General features: G+C 42.0%; 1 protein-coding gene across 1 annotated transcript; it reads left to right on the plus strand.

The window, feature by feature from the left end:
* Nucleotides 1-2,212: 2,212 nt before the first annotated feature.
* On the plus strand, nucleotides 2,213-23,079 carry slc12a3 (solute carrier family 12 member 3). The gene is made up of 26 exons (XM_063912881.1): nucleotides 2,213-2,573; nucleotides 3,345-3,497; nucleotides 6,721-6,796; nucleotides 6,920-7,015; nucleotides 7,161-7,300; nucleotides 7,413-7,523; nucleotides 10,788-10,899; nucleotides 11,022-11,152; nucleotides 11,297-11,381; nucleotides 11,637-11,791; nucleotides 12,567-12,674; nucleotides 12,764-12,887; nucleotides 14,338-14,439; nucleotides 15,597-15,752; nucleotides 15,833-15,932; nucleotides 16,747-16,858; nucleotides 17,321-17,458; nucleotides 18,213-18,319; nucleotides 19,209-19,291; nucleotides 19,437-19,505; nucleotides 21,075-21,173; nucleotides 21,281-21,392; nucleotides 21,863-21,949; nucleotides 22,227-22,362; nucleotides 22,460-22,527; nucleotides 22,738-23,079. The coding sequence occupies exons 1-26, from the start codon at nucleotides 2,310-2,312 to the stop codon at nucleotides 22,877-22,879; spliced, it is 3,066 nt and encodes a 1,021-aa protein (XP_063768951.1). The 5' UTR covers nucleotides 2,213-2,309; the 3' UTR covers nucleotides 22,880-23,079.
* Nucleotides 23,080-23,121: the final 42 nt, after the last annotated feature.

A 23,121-nucleotide genomic window follows, 5' to 3' on the forward strand; every position in this document is an offset into this window, starting at 1 on the left:
CTGATGATGTTTAGGCCAGCAGAGAAGGCCTTGCTGGCCCTGACGGCCCACCACTGAATCCTTCTGAGGTTTATCAGTTATTAAACAGGCAATAGTATCATTGCAGCATCAATGAGTGAGAGGTAGAGGCAGTGTGTTTAGTATGTAACTCCACGCGTCCTTCTCCCTCTACTCATACAATATTAGCTTTATGCTATCTGAGGCTAAAAACAACATCCGGTAATACTACCGGAAGTGGACAAATATGATCCGTCCAGAAACAGTGAATTATCTTTTAAAGTTCCGCTCCAATATATTGATTATTTCTAACATTACCCAACATAATTAATATAAAAGTCACTAACGAGTCATTACCGAATTCTTACTTTCACAGCTGGCGGAGTCGCGCTAGCTAACTAGCAGGCAATGCTTGCAAATTGGGTGTAACAACCAAGATAAAATATAGATAATTACGCTGTGCATATACAAATGAAGACCAGTATAATCATCATAAAGGGCATGTGATACAATATAAACGGTTGTTATTTCAAAAGAGGTCAATATTTCAGCAACTTACCTCTGGAACTAATCGATGCGCCGCAATGTCAGTGAACGGGGTCCAACGCCCAAATACCAATGTTTGGAACTATCTCGATGTCCATACACCGGAAGTAGGCGCCGCCATTTTTTACAGCGGAGGTCTATGGGAGTGTCGCAACTCTTAGTATCTATATAGCTCTGGCCATTTCGTCTTCATGCGCTAATGAGCAGCTCTCACAGGAATGAACGAGGCCCCGCCTCCAACGCTGGATCCAGCTCTGATTATACATCCATGACAGCAACCCTGTCGAGTTGCACGACCATGATTATTCTTAAAATTATTTTTATTAATTGGCCAGTTAATGTTTGATTTCATATTGTTTCATATTGTTGACAGATGCAAAATGCAAGTGCTGGCCAGATTTTCTCTGCTCTTTTTTTGTGCCATTTATCTCAGCCTCATTTTTTATTTCACCTTGCTCAAGTTTATTTACTGCCCTTAATGTTACAAGGACTTTAAAGACCCATGTGTGTATGGGATAAAATCACATGATTTGATCACAAAGTGTTATGTTTAGTGAGCTGCTGTCCCTCCGGCCTTCATGCGGGCCCTGATGGGATTGGAAACACCTGAGTGAAGCCGCACCTTTAGGGAGCCAATCGGCAGAGAAACACACACCCATACCCCGCAGCACCTAACATAGAAATTCTCCTGAAGTTGTCATGAATGGCCGTGTGAGCTATAGAAACCAATATTGCTTCTTCTTCACAGAAGAAGTCTCCCGCCTCATTTCTAGTCGGACCATATCCATCTAACACTTTTGCCTTTTTGATCTCAACCAATGTACACTCATGTTATGTTTAGAGAAGCCAAATCAGCCCACTTGCTTTGGATGATGACCCTGATCTCAACAAGGCGTCTGTGAAGTGTCTTTACTGTAGTATACACGGTTGACACGCTATCGCCGTGATTGAGGCTGTCAATATACATTCAGACAAACAGACCATTTCTGGTGACTATGTTTTGCCATTTAACAATGCATTTGTTTTGAAATAACAACCAAGTTTATCTTGTTCTATTGTTTACTGTGATTATATCACAAAATGTTTTAAAGAGACACTGAGCAATTTGTTTGGAAATATTGCACTGACACACTATCATATGACATTTAAATACAGTTGGTAACAGGATTATTTGAACCTCTTTCCTTAACAAACATTTATTTTTTGGGTGTGTGTGTCTCAGTCAAGGTTATTTCACCGGTAGGTCTGTGTACACAACAATCCCTACTGGAGATTAATCATTAATAATTATGATGTCATAACCAAAAAAACAAATCCAACGGAAAACTGATCCAAACTAAACAGTAATATACACAAAGTCACAAGCTTGAATGTAATTGAAAATAATCCATACATACAGAGAGGGTATGATACTTCATTCTGTAAATTCTGCACTCATTTGGTGGAACAGTATTTTGCGGGCCAGTTCAGTGCAGAATGTTTTCCCTGTAATGCGTAATTGTCCATGCAGTGCTTAAATGTTCCTGTAATAGTTGTGTTTGATTGTTCACTGAACCACTATTCTCACAGCACATAGCCCTGGGCTCTTCCTGCTCGTTGAGGTCAAATATAAATCCAGCCGCACCAAGAAGCCTTGTTCACACACCTCACACTGCAGACACACAGATAGAACGCTCTGGTCAAACTTTCTTTATACACATGCAGACTGTACTGTTACTGAGGTATCAATCAAATTAAATAGAGAACAGAGAGATTTGCTGTTCTGAATGGAGACCCCAGCAGCCAGCGGCGGTGTTCACCTGGCTGCATACAGACCCACTGTGAAAGCAGCTCCTGGGGGGTTTGAGGAGTCTGGTTACTACCAGTGCTACATTGATGGGAGCAGCGCAGCATCCCTCGGATCCGATGCTCCAGCTGGCTACGACACCCTGGATGCCCCCCCACACTATGACTTCTACGCCAACACAGAGGTGTTCGGGCGGCGGAGGCGCTTCAGACCCTCGCTCTACCAGCTGCATGCCAACCCTGAGGTGAGGAGAATCTGCTTAGCTCTACCACAATTACCAGAATAAAAAAAGATAATCCTAAATAATTCAGGGTACAGTGCGCATCATTTTTGCCACGTAATTATACCTGTTCAATACTCTGTAATACACCCTCTTGCAATTCACGCTTTTCTCTAACTGTATTAATGATCTGTAAACAGTACCAACTACCTCTTCATTGTATATGGTACCTGACAAAAATCATGGTGTATGTGCTATCTGTTTTTTGTGTTTTTTATTATTAATAACATGTGCATACTTTTTAATATGTACGTCTATTCTCTTTACTTTATCTGCACTATACTTTTGCTGTTATATGTAATAATAAATATCCCCATTGTGGAACAAAAAAAATGAATTATGTTTCAGATGTTCCTTAGTTTTTGATTTACATCAAAGACCATTGTAACCCAAATCTGGAAAATATGGCCTTATAAATTATTTTGTGTTATTGTTGTACAATAGCAACAGGCCATCTTTTTTGAAACTCCTTAAAGTAGTTTGAAGAAATAATAGTGACAACTAGAATAACACAACTAAAATGTAAAAACTCTATTTATGTTAAATTGGTTTGTCATTCTTCATTTCTGTTACAAACTCTACTCTCTGTGTTGATTATTTCTGTAAAATCTGAAGGCAGAGACAAGCTCTTTCACATGAACTTTTATTTGGGGTGGCAGTATTTGAGGTAAGATAAATCTGACGTTAGTGATTAAGGCCCATAAAGATTGGATTTGTTTGTCTTTACTGGTCTAGGCGGACTGCAGACCTCCCGTGTATGAGGAGACAGTGTCTGCACAGCTGGAGGAAGGAGACAGCTCTGAGGAGGAGGAGGAGGAGGAGGAGGAGGAGGAGCAGAAGCAGCCGGAACCTGAACCCACACGCTTTGGCTGGATTCAGGGAGTCATGGTAGGGAGAACAGGTGTTGGTCCTTATCTGAAGGTTGTAGCTGATCTATGTCTTTATATACATTTTAATTAATATACACAATATAAAATATACATGTTTGTGAGCGGGATGGCTCAAACAAAAGGTAAGAGACGGAAGCGTTCGGGGTTGGGCAAAAACAACAGCGTTTATTGTTCGAGAAATGTGCACACAACAGCCAGCTCCGCGGTATTTTTAGGACGGGCAAGGCCAGGACGGGGTGTGTCGTCTTCCCAGGACCCAGCCTACTGCAAGACCGATCAGAACCAGGTTACCAACATGCCTTATATTAAATGCCTGATTACCTGATTCCGATCAGCTGTCTGGTCTCCGGCCGAGCCACTCCCCTCACCCCAGCAGCCGGCGCTCTAACCACACCCGGCTGCCACATACCCCCACCGCCCGACTCAGGCCGGGATCCCGCCGGCCGACAGCTGACTCCCCCCCCCCCCCCCCCCCCCCCCCTCCGCCGAGCGGGAGAGGAAATCAGCCACGACCATCCGGTTACCCGGCCTGTGGATCACCTTGAAGTTAAACGGCTGTAACGCCAGATACCAACGAATGATCCGGGCGTTGGCATCCTTCATGCGGTGGAGCCACTGGAGCGGGGCATGGTCCGAATAGAGGGTGAAAGGGCGCCCCAGGAGGTAGTAACGCAGGGCACCGACCGCCCACCGTATGGCGAGGTACTCCTTTTCCACCGTACTGTAGTTCACCTCCCTCTGAGCCAGCTTACGGCTAATGTACAGTACGGGGCGGTCGACCCCCTCTACCTGCTGGGACAAAACGGCCCCCACCCCACTGTTCGAGGCGTCGGTCTGCAAAACAAAAGGTAGAGAAAAGTTAGGGGTGAACAGAAGCGGCTTTCCACAGAGGGCTTTCTTAACCCTCTCAAACGCCAGCTGACATTGCTCCGTCCACTGGACCGGATCTGAAGCACCCTTTCGGGTCAGGTCGGTCAGAGGGCTGGTCAGCTCCGAAAAGGCGGGGATGAACCGCCTGTAGTAACCGGCCAGCCCCACGAACCTCCTGACCTCTTTTTTCGTCTTGGGCACCGGACAGGCAGAAATGGCGGCAGTTTTCTCTATCTGTGGCCGCACCTGCCCGCCGCCCAAGTGGTACCCCAGATACCGTACCTCCCTCCGCCCAACCGCACACTTCTTTGGGTTGGCCGTGAGCCCCGCCTGCCTCGGAGACTCGAGCACTGCCCCCACCTGCTGCATATGCTGCTACCATGTCTCACTATGGATGATGACATCATCCAAGTAAGCAGCAGCATATGCAGAGTGGGGACGCAGCACTCGGTCCATGAGCCGTTGGAAGGTGGCTGGAGCCCCGAACAAACCGAAAGGAAGTGTGACAAATTGGTACAAACCGTACGGAGTTGAGAAGGCCGTTTTTTCCTTCGACTCTGGAGAAAGGGGAATCTGCCAGTAGCCCTTGGTTAAATCCAGTGTCGTATAAAAACGAGCAGTGCCTAGCCGATCCAGGAGTTCGTCGACCCGGGGCATTGGATAAGCATCGAATTTGGACACCTCGTTAACCCTGGCTGAAGCCAGCGCCTCGCCGCATCGAGGAGCTGCTTCGCGTAGGAGAAGGGGCGGCCAGCGTCCTCGAAGGGAAGGGCCCTGAACCTCCGCAGCTGCTTGTACTCATGTCGATCGGACGCTGGCAGGCTGTGGGCGGCTAGCTGCGCTCCCCCGGCCAGCAGGGGAAGAAGCCGCACAGCCCACTCCTCCTCCGGCCACCCGCACGCCGCCGCAGTGCCCTCAAATATGTCCAGATAAGCCTCTGGGTCGTCGTCGGCTGACATCTTCTGGAGGGCAATCTGCGGCGGCCGGGCGGGGTTGGTCACCGGCTCGGCCTCCCGGGCGGCCGGACGCTGCAGCAGCTCCCGCAGGAGAGCACGGTACTCCTGCTGGCTGGAGGCGATTTCGAGGAGAGCCTCGCTCTGCTGACGTTGCAGGGCAGTTGTGCTCTCCTGCATGAGGGCGAGACGCTGGAGGGCCTGGCCCAGCGGGCTTTCTCCTTCCGTCATCTGAGGGGTTCAAGTCCCTGTTCAGGCGCCACTGTGAGCGGGATGGCTCAAACAAAAGGTAAGAGACGGAAGCGTTCGGGGTTGGGCAAAAACAACAGCGTTTATTGTTCGAGAAATGTGCACACAACAGCCAGCTCCGCGGTATTTTTAGGACGGGCAAGGCCAGGACGGGGTGTGTCGTCTTCCCAGGACCCAGCCTACTGCAAGACCGATCAGAACCAGGTTACCAACATGCTTTATATTAAATGCCTGATTACCTGATTCCGATCAGCTGTCTGGTCTCCGGCCGAGCCACTCCCCTCACCCCAGCAGCCGGCGCTCTAACCACACCCGGCTGCCACAATGTTATGTTTGCGCAATAAAATGTGCCTTTTCTTTTTTTTTTTATCATTGCTTCTACACAAAAGAAACTAAGAAACTCCACAGAATAATTAAATGCTTTTCAGAGTGTGATGGTTTTTTAAGAGAATTACCCACAACCACTCCTGTTCATTTGTGGAGCCTTTCGGCACGTGACTAGTACGCCTACTACAGGGGACTTCATCTGATTTAACATGTAGCCTGTAGTCGGCACATTTTTTTTAATTAAAAACGTTTTATAGGAAATAATATAATTTCCTTGTTTCCTTCCCTTTGTAGATAAACGTTTTACTGTACCCACTTCAACTGTAATGCAGGGAGGTTTTGTCTGCAATAAAACTTCCTTTTTTTATTCTTCAGTTTTATATCCTCAATACAACTAATAAAATAACAAGAAACACACACTAAACTGTTCATAAATTGCTACTACACGTCTTCGTATTTATTGTCGACTCCTGTCTTAAGCATACAGAAACAACTCATCTCTAAGTCACACTACGGGAGCATGGTGTCAGGCTAGGGCGCTGGCCTTTTGTTGGGCAGCTAAAGACTGTAATGTACACTATGTCCTCCTTCCTCTTACAGCTCATACTGAAAAAGAATCCTTTAAAGACACATGAGCAGCAGAAGAACACTAGTTACATTTAACGTCCACAATTGTGGAGTATTGGCCTTTTTTATCAGCATAATATCAGCAGTAATACACTTTAATGTGTTAGCACTGCACAACATGTGGTTTGGTTAAAGATTTAAATACAAAACAAAAAAATGTGTATTTGCTGTCAGTAACTCTGTGCCCATGTTCAGGTCCGCTGCATGTTGAACATCTGGGGGGTGATCCTGTACTTGAGGCTGACTTGGATCACTGCTCAGGCTGGTATTGGTACGTCCCACAGAACATGTTTATTCGTCTGCTCAACTGTAGTTGTGTAATTGAACCAAATCCAAAACAGTTAACCATCCATGATAGCTTCAGTGTAGCTCACACATTATTTCCCTCTGTCAGGTCTGACCTGGGTGATCATCCTCCTGTCCTCCTGCATCACAGGGATCACTGGCCTCTCAACCTCCGCCATCGCTACCAACGGCAAGGTCAAAGGAGGTGTGTGTGCTCAGTTTAACCTGCATGTGGATTAACTGTAAACAGAAGAAGGACTAACATCATAAGAATAAATAGACCTTTTTACACTTTATTGACAGTGATTGATGAGCACATTTCCCACAATACATGTTTTACCGGTCTTCAGGTGGGACCTACTTCCTGATCAGTCGTAGCCTTGGTCCAGAGCTGGGGGGGTCCATCGGTCTGATCTTTGCTTTTGCCAATGCTGTCGCTGTGGCCATGCACACGGTGGGCTTTGCTGAGACTGTAAGAGACCTCATGAGTGTGAGTAGAGTGCTGGGAAGGAACATGTATGTGGCTCACATGATTCTGTTCAGTACACACAGTTTGTCCCTCCATTTTAACACACGTAGTCTCTCTGTACTGTCCTCCACAGGAACATGGAGCTGTCATGGTGGACCGAACCAATGACATCCGTATCCTCGGCATCATTACTGTCACATTTCTGCTAGGTATCTCAATGGCTGGCATGGCGTGGGAGTCAAAGGTTAGCTCAAAAAACGATACGACAACATGGTAAGCTGCTACTGTGGTCAACAACTATAGGCTGGGATCAGTGTTAATTTCGTCAACGAAAACTATGACGAAAAATGTTCGTCAACAACCTTTTTTACAAGAACAAGACGAGACGATGACGAGCTAAAAATAGATTGTTGATAATAAAAACTATGACTAAATTTACATTTTGTTTTCGTTGACGAGACGAGACAGGACTAAAGTGTTAATGGTGGACTATCGGACATTCAAAATGCAGGATATTTTATTTCCCCCAAATTCTCCGTCTTGTGTGTCAAAATGCATCCCTTTCATTGGTTGAATTACTGTAGTTGGCATTCTGCACACATCTCTCACATCCCTCAGCTACAAGTGATGATGTCCAAACAGTGAGAAAATAACAAGATGATGGCTTCAGCGCAAAAAGGTTTTGATCGGAAAAAAAGACTAGATATATGGACACACTTTTTTCTATGAAAGGAAGACACACTGCACTGTTACTGCGGGAGAAGGAGAGACGCCATGTGGCTACAAATTAGTTGTGAAGAATATGACCAACCTGAAGAGACACTTGAAGGCGCACCATCCTGCTATTTATGCCACGGTACGTTAGCTACCTGTAAACTGTAACGATACATAAGTTGTAATGCTAACTAAGCATATCAATTCGCTAACGTAAAGTCAATATTACTGGGCAGTCGGCAACTAGTGGCACATTTGCTAGCTAGCCATGTTGGCTTAGCCTTTCTTGCAAACAAGCTTTCAGTTTGTGGTAGCAAAGGAATGAGCCTGGCTTCCAGGCTAATGTTGGCTGGGCTCGCATTGCAATAACTATCCAGTCACGCTGCAGTTAGTTTTTTTTAAAGATTAGCCTACACAGCAATTTATCTGGAAGATATTTGTGTATGGCCTCTTATCTGTAAGGCCAGGTAGGCATATATAATAGGCTAGTTGTATTGTGTTATAACATAATTTGAATCTTCAAAATAAAAAAAAATGTTATTGATATACTATATTTTAATGATAATATTATATATTATATAGGGCGGTGGTGGCAAAAGTCCATAGGGGCGTTGGCCTGGGAACTGGAAGGTCACCAGTTCAAGTCCCCGAAAGACCAAGTGCCAACGTGGTGTCCCTGAGCAAGACACTGGTTACCTACACTGCTCCCCGGGCGCCGTACATAATGGCAGCCCACTGCTCCTAACACTAGGATGGGTCAAATGCAGAGACCGCATTTCGTTGTCCTAGTACTTGTACTCTGTGCAATGACAATAAAGTTGAATCTTCATCTTCTTCATCTTCATATATTAGTATATATAGATAGTATGCACCTTAGCGGATCAGCAAGGACAGCACAGCAGCATCGCATCAATGTGAGAGTCTAGAGATATCCCACTAACTAAGGAAAGGAATCCAGATATTACACAAAGTGTTAAGAGAGTGAAATGTTGCTTTACGAATTTCAACACTTGATACTGTCACCTTGATTCCAGCTTGAGATACCTGTATTTGCCTAACTGAATTAGTTTAAAGAGAGAAAACATTTTGACTGAAAGTTGATTAAAATGTAGTGATTTTTCATCGACTAAAACTGGACTAAAAGGTTTTGAGTTTTCATCGACTAAAGCTAGACTGAAACTATGAAGTATAAAAGGACTAAAATGTGACTAAAACTAATAACCATTTTCGCCTAAAGACTAAGTCTAAAATAGCTGCCAAAATTAACACTGGCTGGGATCTTCAGCTCCCACATTTCAGTGTTCACTACCTATGACATCTTAAGGACTATACAAGCAGAACTACCTAGGTGAACAAAATAAGCGAAAATTAAGACAGGGTGTCAAACATATGGCCCATGGGACAAATCCTGGCTGCCAGAGGGTCAAATCCAGCCAGCAGCATGACTTTGCAAAGTGTATTTCAGAGAAAACATTAGCTGCATTTTCTCATCTCTGATGTATAAATAGTTTTCATTTATAAGTTTTCATTTTTCACTCATAAGCTTCCCCCTTAATAGTTCCCGGTTTGGTTTGTATGGTGCTGTCTCAGTTCGGGTGGTCATAGGGTAACCAGGTGTCCTGCTTTGTATCATTTGTCCCACACATTTAGCCGATGCCCCGCATTTGATTGACAGTTGTCCATTTAAAACTTGGCTTTTATCCAAAGGTGTTTAGGAAAGACGAGAGGGTTATCACCATTAGCTGTGTCAGGTGTCAATCAATCAACAGAGAAATGTATTAACTTATGGGTGTAGCCATGGAGGGCGACTCCCAGAGAGGCTTTGTAAGATTCGGCAGAATTTATTTTCAATTGTGCTCGGAGGTGAATACGTTTTGAAGCGATACTTCCCCAAAACCCACGAGAAACGCCTGGCCCATAAAGAAAATATTGATCTGTGGATTTATCCTTCCTGAAACCAAAAGAGGATTACCAAACAGATGAGGTAACAGCAGCTGATTTAATACATTTTCACCACACTGTGCAGCCCTTGGACCCACAGGTCAGCAGACTGAGCTAGCTCTACTCATTTCTCCAGACTCAGAGATCACACGAGAAAACGAGAACATTTACGGATGATAGTTTGTTAGAAAAATACACAATTTGTACAGCCAAGCGTTGGTATTTATATTTATAAGCGAATAGTTTCAGTTGGAATATTTATTTTTAATGGTTAGATAGACATTACATGTAAAAATAAATCTAAACTAGCTCTGATCAACGCAGTTACTGTACATGTCCTGCATTGTCCCGCACAAACTCTTTGTCCCACATATTTATACTTGTTGGCACCACCTGGTCACCCTAGGTCTGTAATCTGTAAGTTGTAATGAACATATTTAAATGATAAACTGAGGCCTATTGTACTTGTTTTTTCTTGATTGTTTTTTTAAAAGATAGTTCAATACATTTGAGCACTGTCTTGTTTGGTTTAAGTGTGTCTCTATCTGATGCCCTGGATCTTTTAATGCTACAGAAGTGACTGATTTAATACATTTTGTCAAATGCTTGTTCTACAGTTCTATTTGTCACAGAGAGTTAGATGAAACAAGTGAAACCAATCTCGTTTTTTTTACCTAGTAAAGCAGCCATTCAGAAGCCTAAGTTAGCATAAAGGCAGTGAGTAACTACAGTGTTCATTTTGTTTGTATTAAGCATGCTAAGTAGTTAGCATGATAAACGTATTAGTATAGTAAGCTTGTTCTTGCATGTTTGTTTGTGTCCATGTGTTTACTGTTTATTCTGCCCTCCATAGGCCCAGGTTCTGTTCTTCCTGGTCATCATGGTGTCATTTGTAAATTACATTGTCGGAACGATCATCCCTGCTTCCCCTGAAAAACAAGCTAAGGGTTTCTTCAGCTACAAAGGTGACTGTTTCCTGTTTTAATACAGAGTGATGTAGGATGTGCATGGTTGTTTTCCACAGTGCAAGGATAACCAATCATTAGTGTCTCAGCTGTGCAGTAAACAGAATATTTCCTCTCTACAGCGGACATCTTTGCCGATAACTTTGTGCCCAGGTGGCAGGGACCAGAGGGCAACTTCTTCGGCATGTTCTCCATTTTCTTCCCCTCTGCCACAGGCATCCTGGCAGGAGCTAACATCTCTGGAGATCTGAAGGTATGTCAGTTTGTTTCTGTCTGTTGTTTTCATTGATATATAAACCGCATGTACATACAGACAAGTCTTAATTTGTGTGTGGCAATTTCAAACTCAATTGTTATTTTAAAAGCCTTATGTACTTATTTGTTGTTGCTTTCCCAGAATCCAACAGTTGCAATTCCCAAAGGAACACTGGCAGCTATTTTCTGGACCACCATATCCTACCTCATCATCTCTGCAACCATCGGTACTTTACCTTCTAATTCTTACAGACAGGCACAGTATCGCATCATAACGTATATTTACAGTTATGTTTTTGATTTCCCAGCAGGTTGAAAATACTATTTTTCACTCATTGTGTTCATGTTCTTTGGATACAAGTGAAATGGCAAAAGTTGAATAATCCCATGTCCTGAAACGCCTTCCATCCTATACAGACAGTATGAATGAAATAATGATGTTCAGGACTCCAAATTGTTTTTCATGTATTTCCTCTCCGCAGGATCCTGTGTGGTGCGGGATGCGTCCGGCCTGTTGAACGACACCCTGTCCTCCCCCATTGAGGCGTGTGTTGGTTTAGCTTGCCATTATGGATGGGACTTCACAGAGTGTATCAAGAATAACACATGCACGTACGGTCTCAGTAACTACTATCAGGTCAGAACAAGTTAATTAGCAAGACATCTTTCTTCTTAACTAAGTCCTGCAGAATTTCAAATACCCAAACATTAATTTAAAAAAGTTATTAAAAGATAAATACGCCATGTTACGATGCGTCAAAAAAACAAACAAACTCCGTTTTCAATAAGGAACAGACATTCAACATAACATGAAACCTTAATATGTTAGAGGACCTTTAACTACATATGATCTGGAATTTTACTTTGTATTAGTTTTTATTTCAGACCACGTCTAAGACACATCAGTCTGTGCTTTTAAATTGGGGTTTTATTTACTCGCGCTTTGTATTGTTTTTACATCATGTGTGAGAGTTTTCTGTCTTGGTTTTATTGTCCTCTGTTTAACACATTTTTTCATGTCCTAACTTTATCTATGTTTTTTTTATAAATATGAATTGATATACAGCACTTTGGTCAACTGTTGTTTTTAAATGTGATATAGAAATGAAGTTGGATTGTTTTTTTTAGGATTGAATGGTCCACTAAAGGGTCAGTCTGAAGTTATTCATTTGTCAGAGCCAGTATCTCCAATTTTAGGGTCAGAGAAACTGATGATATATTTGTATGGTAGGGTGATTCATCATTTCTTAAAGGGTGGACCTACACTCTCACTATCTTTGGGGGAGCAGTTTTTAGATTTTATATACACAATAAAAACAGTGACAGCAGCAAAGATTCATTATTCTGCTTACATGACTGAGTCTGCCCTGAAATATTGAGTTACATTAACAGCCGGTCCCCCTGTCCCACAGACGATGAGCATGGTCTCGGCCTTCAGCCCTCTCATCACTGCGGGGATATTTGGAGCGACTCTGTCCTCTGCTCTGGCCTGCCTAGTGTCTGCTCCCAAAGTCTTTCAGGTACCCATATGTTCTCCTCACTGTCCGTGTGTAACATCAAGCTTCTCTTTTTTCTCCTTCCTGATGTGACCAACCTTTTTTTCTGGTAGTGTTTGTGTAAGGACAAGCTGTACCCTCTCATCGGCGTCTTTGGCAAAGGGTACGGCAGGAATGATGAACCGATCAGAGGCTACGTTCTAACGTACGTCATCGCTGCCTGCTTCATTCTTATTGGTAAGGCTTTCAGAAAACCTCTGACCCCTATAAATGACCAGAAGATTTCCATCAAATATAGTCTGAATTGAAATGTTAATGTCCTGAAACTTCATGACTAGAATACATTTCTGTAATTTAAAATGGTGAAAGTGGCCACAAGACAGCTGTACATCTGAGAACACTGTTGAGATGGGGGCAGTAACCTCAGTGAGAAATACATCAGGTTTTGGGGACAGCTCTACAATAAAAGCCGCCTAATGTTTCATTAGGAAACGTTTATTGTGTAGCAGCTGCAGTTGGAAGTGTTTGCATAAAAAGGATCTTAATACAGCTCGATCACATACAATTACACTGGATTACGTCCTGCTTTGTTTTCTGCCATTCTCTTGAGTGCAATTTGAATCCAGTGCAAATACGTACAATAAAAGAGTCATTCCAGAATTGGAGGACATTTAGGCATCAACACTTTAAAAAAATGAATCCTTTATTTTCTATTTTTCTGTTATGTATTTTATATAAACAGGTAGTAAAGCATCACAAAAATGATTTAGCCAATCAATCAAGGGTACACTTTTTATTAGATGTTTTATTTGATGCTTTTCAACAGCACTCAATGGGGACTAGAACTTTGTGGTCTATAGAAATCTATTTTCAATAAAAAAAAACAAGGAATTCATAATTTGGGAACACATAAAAACATGTAGATTATGCTAAATGATTTACAAACATTTAATTTGACTAAATATAATATGTTGTACTACAGGAAATGCAACCCTGTAATTACTCTTGATTGATTGATTTATAGTAACAAGGTTGCAAATCAATGCTTACGTTAGCTTTAGCAATAGGAATTCATGCTAGCTGCAGAATGTAATGCTATTTTCAAGGCAAGGACAAAGTTAGTTATTTACCTAAAGAAAGATAACTTTGAATTGAATTTGTCTTATTGTGATAGTATGAGTAACAGTGTTGAGTGGGATTGCCACATTGGTTCAAGACTGAAAGAATACGATAAATATGAAAGAAAAATAGGAGGACTAACTTTGGTCTACCCATTAGACATGCTAATTGGTCACCAAGAAGTAGGGACAAGAGAAAAATGCCATATTAGAGGGTGTTTTACAGTTATTTGATGTATTATATAATATGTTGAAACCACTTTTTCTAAAACTGTATTACATTTTGTCCAGGGACAAGTATATTTAATATAACAAGCACATGTTTTAGAATTATGGTCATGAGTTATTTAGAACTGTACAGGTGGGACAGAATATGTCCTCCAAGTCTCGAATGACCCAAAAATGACCATACAGAGATTCCAGGAGGATGTGAAACATTTAACTGCTCTTGCATTAAACATGTAGACTGCAGCAAATAGTCATTAATTGATTTCACTTCATGAAAATATCAAGAATTGTAACTTTGAAACTACTTTCTTAAACTCCCGTCGGTCTGTTCTCTCCACCAGCTGAGTTGAACACCATCGCTCCCATCATCTCCAACTTCTACCTCTGCTCCTACTGTCTGATCAACTTCAGCTGCTTCCACGCCTCCATCACCAACTCACCAGGTACCACACATTCGCTTCAACAGATGAATGCATGAATGAAGGTGTGAATGATGGTCACACAGGCTCACTAATACACTATATAGACAAAAGTATTGGGACACACACATCACACATACAGGAGCTTTTATGATTTTAATGATATCCATCCCATTCCAGATTTTAGGCATTAATATGAAGTTGGTCCCCCTTTGCAGCTGTAACAGTTTCCACTCATCTGGGAAGCTTTTCAAGCACACCACCACAAGATGTTGGAATGTGTCTGTCGGAATGTTTGCCCATTCATCCAGAAGAACGTTTGTGAGGTCAGGCAATCTCTGTTTTAGTATACTGGGGCACAGTCGTGCTGGAACAGAAATGGGCCTTCCTCAGACTGTTTCCACAAAGCTGGAAGCTTAAAATTCTCCAGAATGTCTTGGTAAGATGAAGCATTAAGAATCCCCTTCACTGGAACTTAGAGGCCTAGGCCAACCCCAGAAAAACATCCCATAGCATTATACGTCCTCCACCAAAATTGTGCTTGGTGATGTAAGGCTTGCATGCAGCTGCTCGGCCATGAAGCTCCCGGCACTGGTGCTGATATTAATGCCAGAGCTGGTTTGGAGCTCTGCAGTTATTGAGTCAGCAGAGCTTTGGTCACTTTTACGCACTCTGCGCCTCGTCGACCCCACTCTGTAACTTCACGTGGTCTGATTTGCCTTGTTTCCTAAACATTTCCACTTTGCAATAATACCACTTACATTTCTTACCCAGCCAGGTGCTTGATTGTATACACCTGTGGCAATGGGACTGAATGAAACACCTGAATTAAGAGTGTCCCAATGCTTTTGTCTATATAGTGTATCTTGTCCTCATTGCAGTCGCACTATACATGTTACAACACTGACACCTAGTAGTAGTCACTTGAAACTTATTAACAACAACACTGGCAATAAATAAACCCTTAACTAAAATGTACAATTTCTTCCCCTGGACACAAGGAAAATGTAACAAAAGCCATATTACACATATGAATGATTTTATTTATTAAATACAATTATGCAAAATAAATAAAGGAGAATTGCAGCTGTAGTAAAGTGTGTGTGTGTGTGTGTGTGTGTGTGTGTGGGTGTGTGTGTGTGTGTGTGTGTGTGTTTGCGTGCATGCGCGTGTGTGTGCAGGTTGGCGTCCGTCCTTCAGGTTTTACAGTAAGTGGCTGTCTCTGCTGATCTCTGTGTGTTGTCTGGTCATCATGTTCCTGCTGAGCTGGTGGGCGGCCCTCATTGCTTTCGGCATCGTCATCGTCCTGTTGGGATACACACTCTACAAGAAGCCTGGTAAGTTCACACACATGGAGTTGGATGAACCGTAAACAGCAAGATCCCTTCCACCCTAAGTCCGCTGCTCTCCTCTGCAGCCGTAAACTGGGGCTCCTCTATGCAGGCCGGCTCCTACAACATGGCTCTGAACCAGTGTGTGGGTCTCAACCAGGTGGGGGATCACGTCAAGAACTACAGGTCGGTGACGGGATCCTATCGTTTCTTTGTCTAAATTCAGAAGAGACATTTTTTTATTGTTGCTTTTTTGTTTGGGGAATTTGTGTAAGGATGAAATCTCATCTGAAGAAATCACATAGAAAATGTTTCAACATAAACAAACTGTGTTGTGCAAATCTCACATACCAGTGAACAAAACATAAGAAGGACACGGTGAACTGCGTTCTGTTGAAAAAACAGCAACACGCTCACATTAGCTAACTAAACTGATGACCTTAATAAATCATACAAAACAAATAGCCAGCCACACAAAACACATGTTGGTTTGAGCATTTAAACAATTAACTTTAAGCCAAACAAACACAACAGAACGTTTATGTCCTTCTAGAACTAAAAACACATTTTTTGTCCACAGATATAATAAGAGGCCTTAGCCTTTAGAGATCCTCAATCTCTACGAGGACCACCCACAATCCATTGCCATAACTCTCTACTGCAGGCACACATTTGCGACACCAGATGGCGTCGACCTTTTTAACTCTGTTACACTAGCAGTAACTACATATTGACATACATGGGTGGTATCAATCTTCTCATATTACTCTTTGAAGAAAGCTATTTAGAATATTTTGTGGAAACTATTGATTTAATGTTCACATGAATGCACCATTTATTAATAAGCAGTGACAGTTTGCAGTTTGTAAGATCAAGATTAATGAAGTTGTTAGTAAAAAAAGACAAGTCAAGGATAATAAAATAAAGATACATGATAGATTGAATGCAGTTTCTAAAGGATGAAAGTGGTCATGTGACTGTGATCTGTCTCGGCTGTCAGGCCGCAGTGTTTGGTGCTGACCGGGCCTCCCAGCAGCCGCCCAGCTCTGGTGGATCTGGTCTCCTGCTTCACAAAGAGACTCAGCCTCATGATGTGTGGCAGTGTAGAGACTGTGAGTCACGCACACGCACGCACGCACACACACACACAACATGTTGATGATGTTAAAAAATACAAGAACCATATGTTTTTAAATGTATAAAAATGCAATGTATGAGGACGTATTCAGATCCATTTCCTTAAATCACATTTGAGAAGCTTGAACTGTTCAAAAGTATTTTTTTACACAAAAACATACTTTGTCAACCAAGTCACTTTTTATGTGTACTTGAATATGTTGGAAAGTTAACTTTAGATAAAAACATAATATTTTATAATTCTCTTTTGTGTGTTCAAATCTGAATCTTTAAATTATCTAGTAACTAAAGCTGAAAAATAAATGTAGTGAAGTTAAAGTACAATATTTCCATTTATATGTTAGAGGAGTAGAAGTCAGAGAGAAAATAGTACAGTTCTTCGCACCACTGTCGTACAGTCAATCCAATCATTCTCCATGTGACCCTGTATTTGGCAGGCTGGTCCCTCCCCATCAATAGTGGAAGATGCGAGCTGTGAGAGTCATGTGACCTGGTTGAACCAACGGAAGGTCAAGTCATTCTACAGAGGTGTGACGGCTGCAGAGCTGCGGTCAGGAGTCAACATTCTGCTGCAGGTCGGATATCTCCTCTGTTGTACTCTAAAGAACTGTGTCCGTCCACTCCTCTGAGTCGGCCCGCTCATGGTGGCGAGCTAACTAAGGGTCAAACTATTTTTCAGAACAAAAAATAGACAACCAGCTCTGGACCAATCAGCAAGGATCTTAGAGTTGACAAAATGCTCCCTTCACATTAAAATGAGAACTAGGACAGAGACTAGCAGCGTCTTTGAGAGTAAAGACACGTACGATAACACATGGCCTCTGTAGCAGGTAGTTAGTTTGAAGTTATGCACGTTATAAGTTCACTTAGTGAAAAGAAAATGTTTTATTGACTCAATGGTATACTGCAAATAATGACACCCAATCATTTTTTTCATGCAACATTTTGGTCCCACAATGCTTAGTTCCACTATGTGCACTGTAACATTAGCATATAGCATGACTGGTAAATCTTGTGTGATTACTGATTAGTGGTTTTAAGCCTCCGGTCGTGTTTGGGTCAAACCAAACTACTACTTTCATCAATCATAAATATTGTGTTTTACATTTGATTACCTCAAGGCCTCATGGTATCCTCCAAAGTCTACACAATGTTTATTCCAGCTGCCGAAGATGTAGCAATGTCTTCTTTTGATTTGTAGCTTACGTTTATATTGGATTCAGCTGTGTGGGATCCAGGAGAGTCAGCTTTAGGTCTGGTGAATGGTCATGCCTCTGCTTTGTGAGCCCTTACTTATCTCTTCTTCTCTTGTTCCTGTCCGTCCACCAGGGGTCAGGGCTGGGTCGTATCAAGCCGAATGTCCTCCTGTTGGGCTTCAAGAAGGATTGGCAGAGTGACACACCTCAGGCTGCTCACAACTACACAGGAATACTGCAGTGAGTGCAGCAAGGAGCAATCCACCTTATTCTGTGTGTGCCGTTAGAGTCTTAATTTCACAGCAAGTTTCAACACTAGTTGTACTTGTGTAAGCCAAAATGCTCAGTAGTTAACTAGGAGTGCCTTTTGATTTTACTCGTTCAAATGCTTTTCCCACTTTCTTGAACTAGTTCGCTAGCTAAGGCCAAAATGTCGACTACTTCCCTTTTCTTTCTTTTTTTCACTTACATTTTTATTGAAATTTGTATAAACGTACAAAACCACATATAGATCCGTATACAATTGATTTAAAGACCCATTAAAAAAAAGAAAAAACTAAAAAGAGTAACAAAAACAAGCAAACAACAACAGTGACATGGAAGCTTTCTACTTGATGTGTAATGCAACATCATGGTCTGGTTCCAACTCTCAATTTTTGGTGTCGTTCATTTTTCTTTTATATTCAACTCATTTTTCCCATTTGGACTTAAATGTCCCTTCCTGGACCCTCAATATGTGTGTGAATCTTTCCATATCAAATGTTTCCTGTACTACTCCCAGCCATTGCTCCTTCGTAGGTGGTATGTGGATCTGCTTATTTTATGCTTCATATGTTACGAGTTAACATGTCAGAGCTTTTAAAGCTCAATAGTTAACTTTAGACTGTTAGCGTCAGTAGTTCGGTCAGAGGGCCGCTAGTTCATCAATAAGCTGACAAGTTGGGACTGTGGTTCTCCTAGTTCCGCTCCTGGCATCACTCGTAAGGCTTATGTTAGAACTAGTCAGACAAAAGTGCCAATAGTTGCTGAAAAAAGTGACTTGTAGAATTCTGGCTGTATGGACATGTGTGGTGGTATGCTTCTGAACAATGAATCATATCTCTGCAATAAAGCTTTCTGTGTGTTTCAGCGATGCCTTTGACCTGCAGTACGGAGTGTGCATCCTGAGGCTGAGGGAGGGGCTGGATGTCTCTCAAACACCTCAATCAAATAGTGAGAGCCTGGTTTGTCATTCAGGGGGGAGCACACTGACAGGAAACTCATTTACACCCTTAATGACCTCTGACCTCTTCTGCTGCTACACTAGTGTTAACTAATGTCCCCTAATCCATAACTCATCACACTGTTTTTATTTCAGTTAATCCAGTCTTCGATGAAGGACACGAGAGTATAGCTGTCCCTTCCCGGATTCAGACAAGAGCTTCATGTAAGTATATCCATTATCATATCTTTAGGAGGTATAGGGTTGTGGGGAAAGAATGGAATGGGTAAAGGCGGAAAAAGGATTTTGTCCAGGATGCATACTACAGTCAGGGGGGGGTTGCGTCCAGATGTGATTACAGGCCCACGTAACAAGAATCAGACATAGGAGAGTTATGCATCAGATTTAATAGAAAGGGTTGAAGTGTGAAGGAAGGGAAGGATAAAAGGATGGAGAAAAGCTGGGGTAGGAAAGAGAGTGGAGGGATGGAAGGGAAACAGAGGGAGGGTCAAGAATTAGGAGAAGTCTAAAAGGTGATGAGAGGTGTGTTTAAGGCTGAAGTTAACTAATAAATGTATTTTAGTAGAAAGGACAACTCCAACAAAATGGAGGAGGTTAAGGATGTTGAGGACTGCTTAATGAATGTAAAGGGGATGATTGAACGAGATAGAATGGTGTCCCAGTTGGATACTTCTACTACTACTTACTTGAGTAAAAGTAAAAGTACTCAGATCTTGTACTTGAGTAAAAGTAGAAGTACTCAGATCTTGTACTTGAGTAAAAGTAGAAGTACTCAGATATTGTACTTGAATAAAGTAGAAGTACTCAGATCTTGTACTTGAGTAAAGTAGAAGTACTCAGATATTGTACTTGAGTAAAGTAGAAGTACCAGAATGTAGGAATACTCTGTCACTGTAAAAGTCCTGCATTCTAAATGTTCCTCCAGTGAAAGTAGAAAGTACTCTCATCTAAATGTACTTAAAGTAGCGACAGTAAAAGTAGTCATTGTTTGATTGGTCCATTTCAGAATAATATCTCTGATATGTTTTATAATGATTGGTCATTAAAGTGTTCTCAGAGCTGGTAAAGGTGCAGCTAGTTTGAATGGCTTTGTATACTGCAGGGTAGCTGCTGAATTTACTGCAGGTGAACTAAAGTCTGATTTAAGGGCTGATTATATTTACCATCATTAATCCAGATCTGTAAAGTAACTAAAGGGATTAAATACATGTAGTGCAGTAAAAGTACACCATTTACCTCTGAATGTAGTGGAGTAGAAGTACAAAGTTGCATAAAATGGAAATACTCAAGTAAGTACAAGTATCTCAAAATGTAAGTACTTAAGTACAGTACTTGAGTAAATGTACTGAATTACTTTACACCACTGCTCAGTGTGGACTTGACTAGCATTAGGTCTGTTAAAGAGTAAATGTGGGCCGGAAGTTTTTAGTTATTCAATCATGCGTTTAGGGGGAAACCCCGGTCTTTCTGTCATAGAGAATTTGGAGACAAACTGGGCTGAATGTGTTTACCGGTTATAAATGTGCTTGAAAGGTGATAAGAGTTGAGTTGAGTCCTGCTCCTGAACCTAAGTTAACTAATTAACCTAATTTCTTAAATGTATAATGGAAAATCTTCACATCTAATAAACCTGAGCTGTGTGGCCCTTAAATCTGGGAGAATTAAAACTGTCAGATGCACTGAATGGAACATGTTAAACATTTATAAACTCAAAAACCTGCTAATCCCAAAATGGAAAATTAAGTGTTGTTGTACATTCAAAATTGTTTGCAGCTTCTGACTTCATTGAACCAGGACCTCAGTTGAGTACAGTGTTCCAGAAAAAACAAGGGAAGAAGACCATCGATGTGTACTGGCTATCTGACGACGGAGGTCTGAACATCTCTCCATCCATCACATCTTCTTCTTACGTCAAGAGTATTATCACAGGTTGTGTGTGTGTGTGTGTGTGTGTGTGTGTGTGTGTGTGTGTGTACCAGGTCTGACCCTGCTTCTGCCCTACCTGCTGACTCGGAGGAAACGCTGGGCCAGATGTAAGGTTCGAGTGTTTGTGGGGGGGGAGACAGAACAGAAGGACGAGCAGAGAGAAAAGTGAGCACTGATTTCCTCTGAGGATGACAGGCTCACAGTGTGGGTCTGTCATTGTGCCATCTAGATCTGAACAGCTGGTCAAAGATCTATTTACAGATCTATGAGAAATAAAGCAGAGATCAAACAAAAGAATATGTTTACTGACACAACACCCATGGATTCATCATTAATAACTCCAGTTAATTCAAACCTGCAATAACTTATTTTAACTTAGGAGACAGATCCAAGGTGTTTAAACTACTCTCACACACTCGACTGAAAGAGCTGACATGAACATTTTCCAAAAACACCTGTTTACACATTCAGCAGAGCCCTGCTAGACAAATGTTAGTCGAGATTTCAGAATCACAAATCCTTTATTAGTCCCACAGCTGGGACATTCACAAAGACCAAAGACCACTGCAGGATTTACAAGTGAGACTATGTGAAAGAAACCTAATTGTACATACAGATTTAAATTCTCTTTTCAGTGTGTTGGCCCTGATCAAGAAATTCCGCCTTGGTTTCCATGACGTTGAAGTGCTTCCTGACATCTACCAAAAACCCCAGCCGGGAAAGTAAGGCTGCCAAAGTTTGAGAGACTCAAGCTAAGCACCAACAACAGGGAAAAGATCTGAATTTAAATTGTGATGATTGATATTGAGCTGTGTTTGCCACCTTTGCAAAAGCCAAGAATCCATGCAGAGAAGATGTATAGATATATTGTAGAGTTCATGATGGATCAGATCCTCAAAGATATTACACTCAAGGCCTTCATGTTCACCAGCTCTCATGAATTGTTTGACTGTAGATCTTTCTGCACTTACCCATGTTCCTCGTCTCTGTGTGCTTCAGTGTTCATCAGTTTGAGAATATGGTGGGTCGCTTCAAGATTAATACAAATCCCAAAGAGGACTCCGATGGTGATCTACCAGGACAGGAGGAGCCGTGGATGATCACTGAGCAGGATCTGGAGAGGAACTGGGCCAAGGTTTGACACACAGGAACAAATGAACATGGACAGCACATTCCAAAACGTTTTTCCCTGTCTTTTTCGTTAAATTGTGTACTTCCTCTGCATGATCCAGTCTCTTCGTCAGATTCGTCTAAATGAGGTTCTGCAGGATTACTCCAGAGAAGCTGCTCTGATTGTTATGTGAGTACAGTCATTTTTCTTTTTAGTCCATGAGAGTTCTTCTTTATTACAAATTACTTAATACTTCACCATTCCACCCCGAGGAAGAGGCTCTTGATTTTTGGCCCAGTATAGTCACTTTGTCTTTAAGTAATTACTTGTAAATGCTTTATTTCATTATGAGTAGTAAAAAACTGTTCACTTTATTCATTTGACTCTGTCCCCTGACAGCACCATGCCAGTGGGGAGGAAAGGGGTGTGTCCCAACACTCTCTACCTGGCCTGGCTGGACTTCCTGTCTCGAGATTTGAGAGCTCCCATCCTATTGGTCAGGGGAAACCAGCAAAACGTCCTCACCTATTACTGCCAATGAAATGTCTCCACGATTTCAAGTGAATGTATAGATGTAGACATGTGATGCCTTGATGACTAAAGATGATAATCTTATCCTTATAATAATGAACGATTCATGTAATCACCATGTTCAGGACACTTGTACTGTTGATGATGCACACATTTAAGAATTCCTGCAAATGGGAACAAATTAAAAACTGAAACCATGTTGATTGTAAAGGCCGTTATGTATGAGAATGATTTGTTTGTGCATAGAAAAAA

This window comes from Eleginops maclovinus, chromosome 2 (genome assembly GCF_036324505.1).
Source record: "Eleginops maclovinus isolate JMC-PN-2008 ecotype Puerto Natales chromosome 2, JC_Emac_rtc_rv5, whole genome shotgun sequence".
Classification (NCBI taxonomy): domain Eukaryota; kingdom Metazoa; phylum Chordata; class Actinopteri; order Perciformes; family Eleginopidae; genus Eleginops; species Eleginops maclovinus.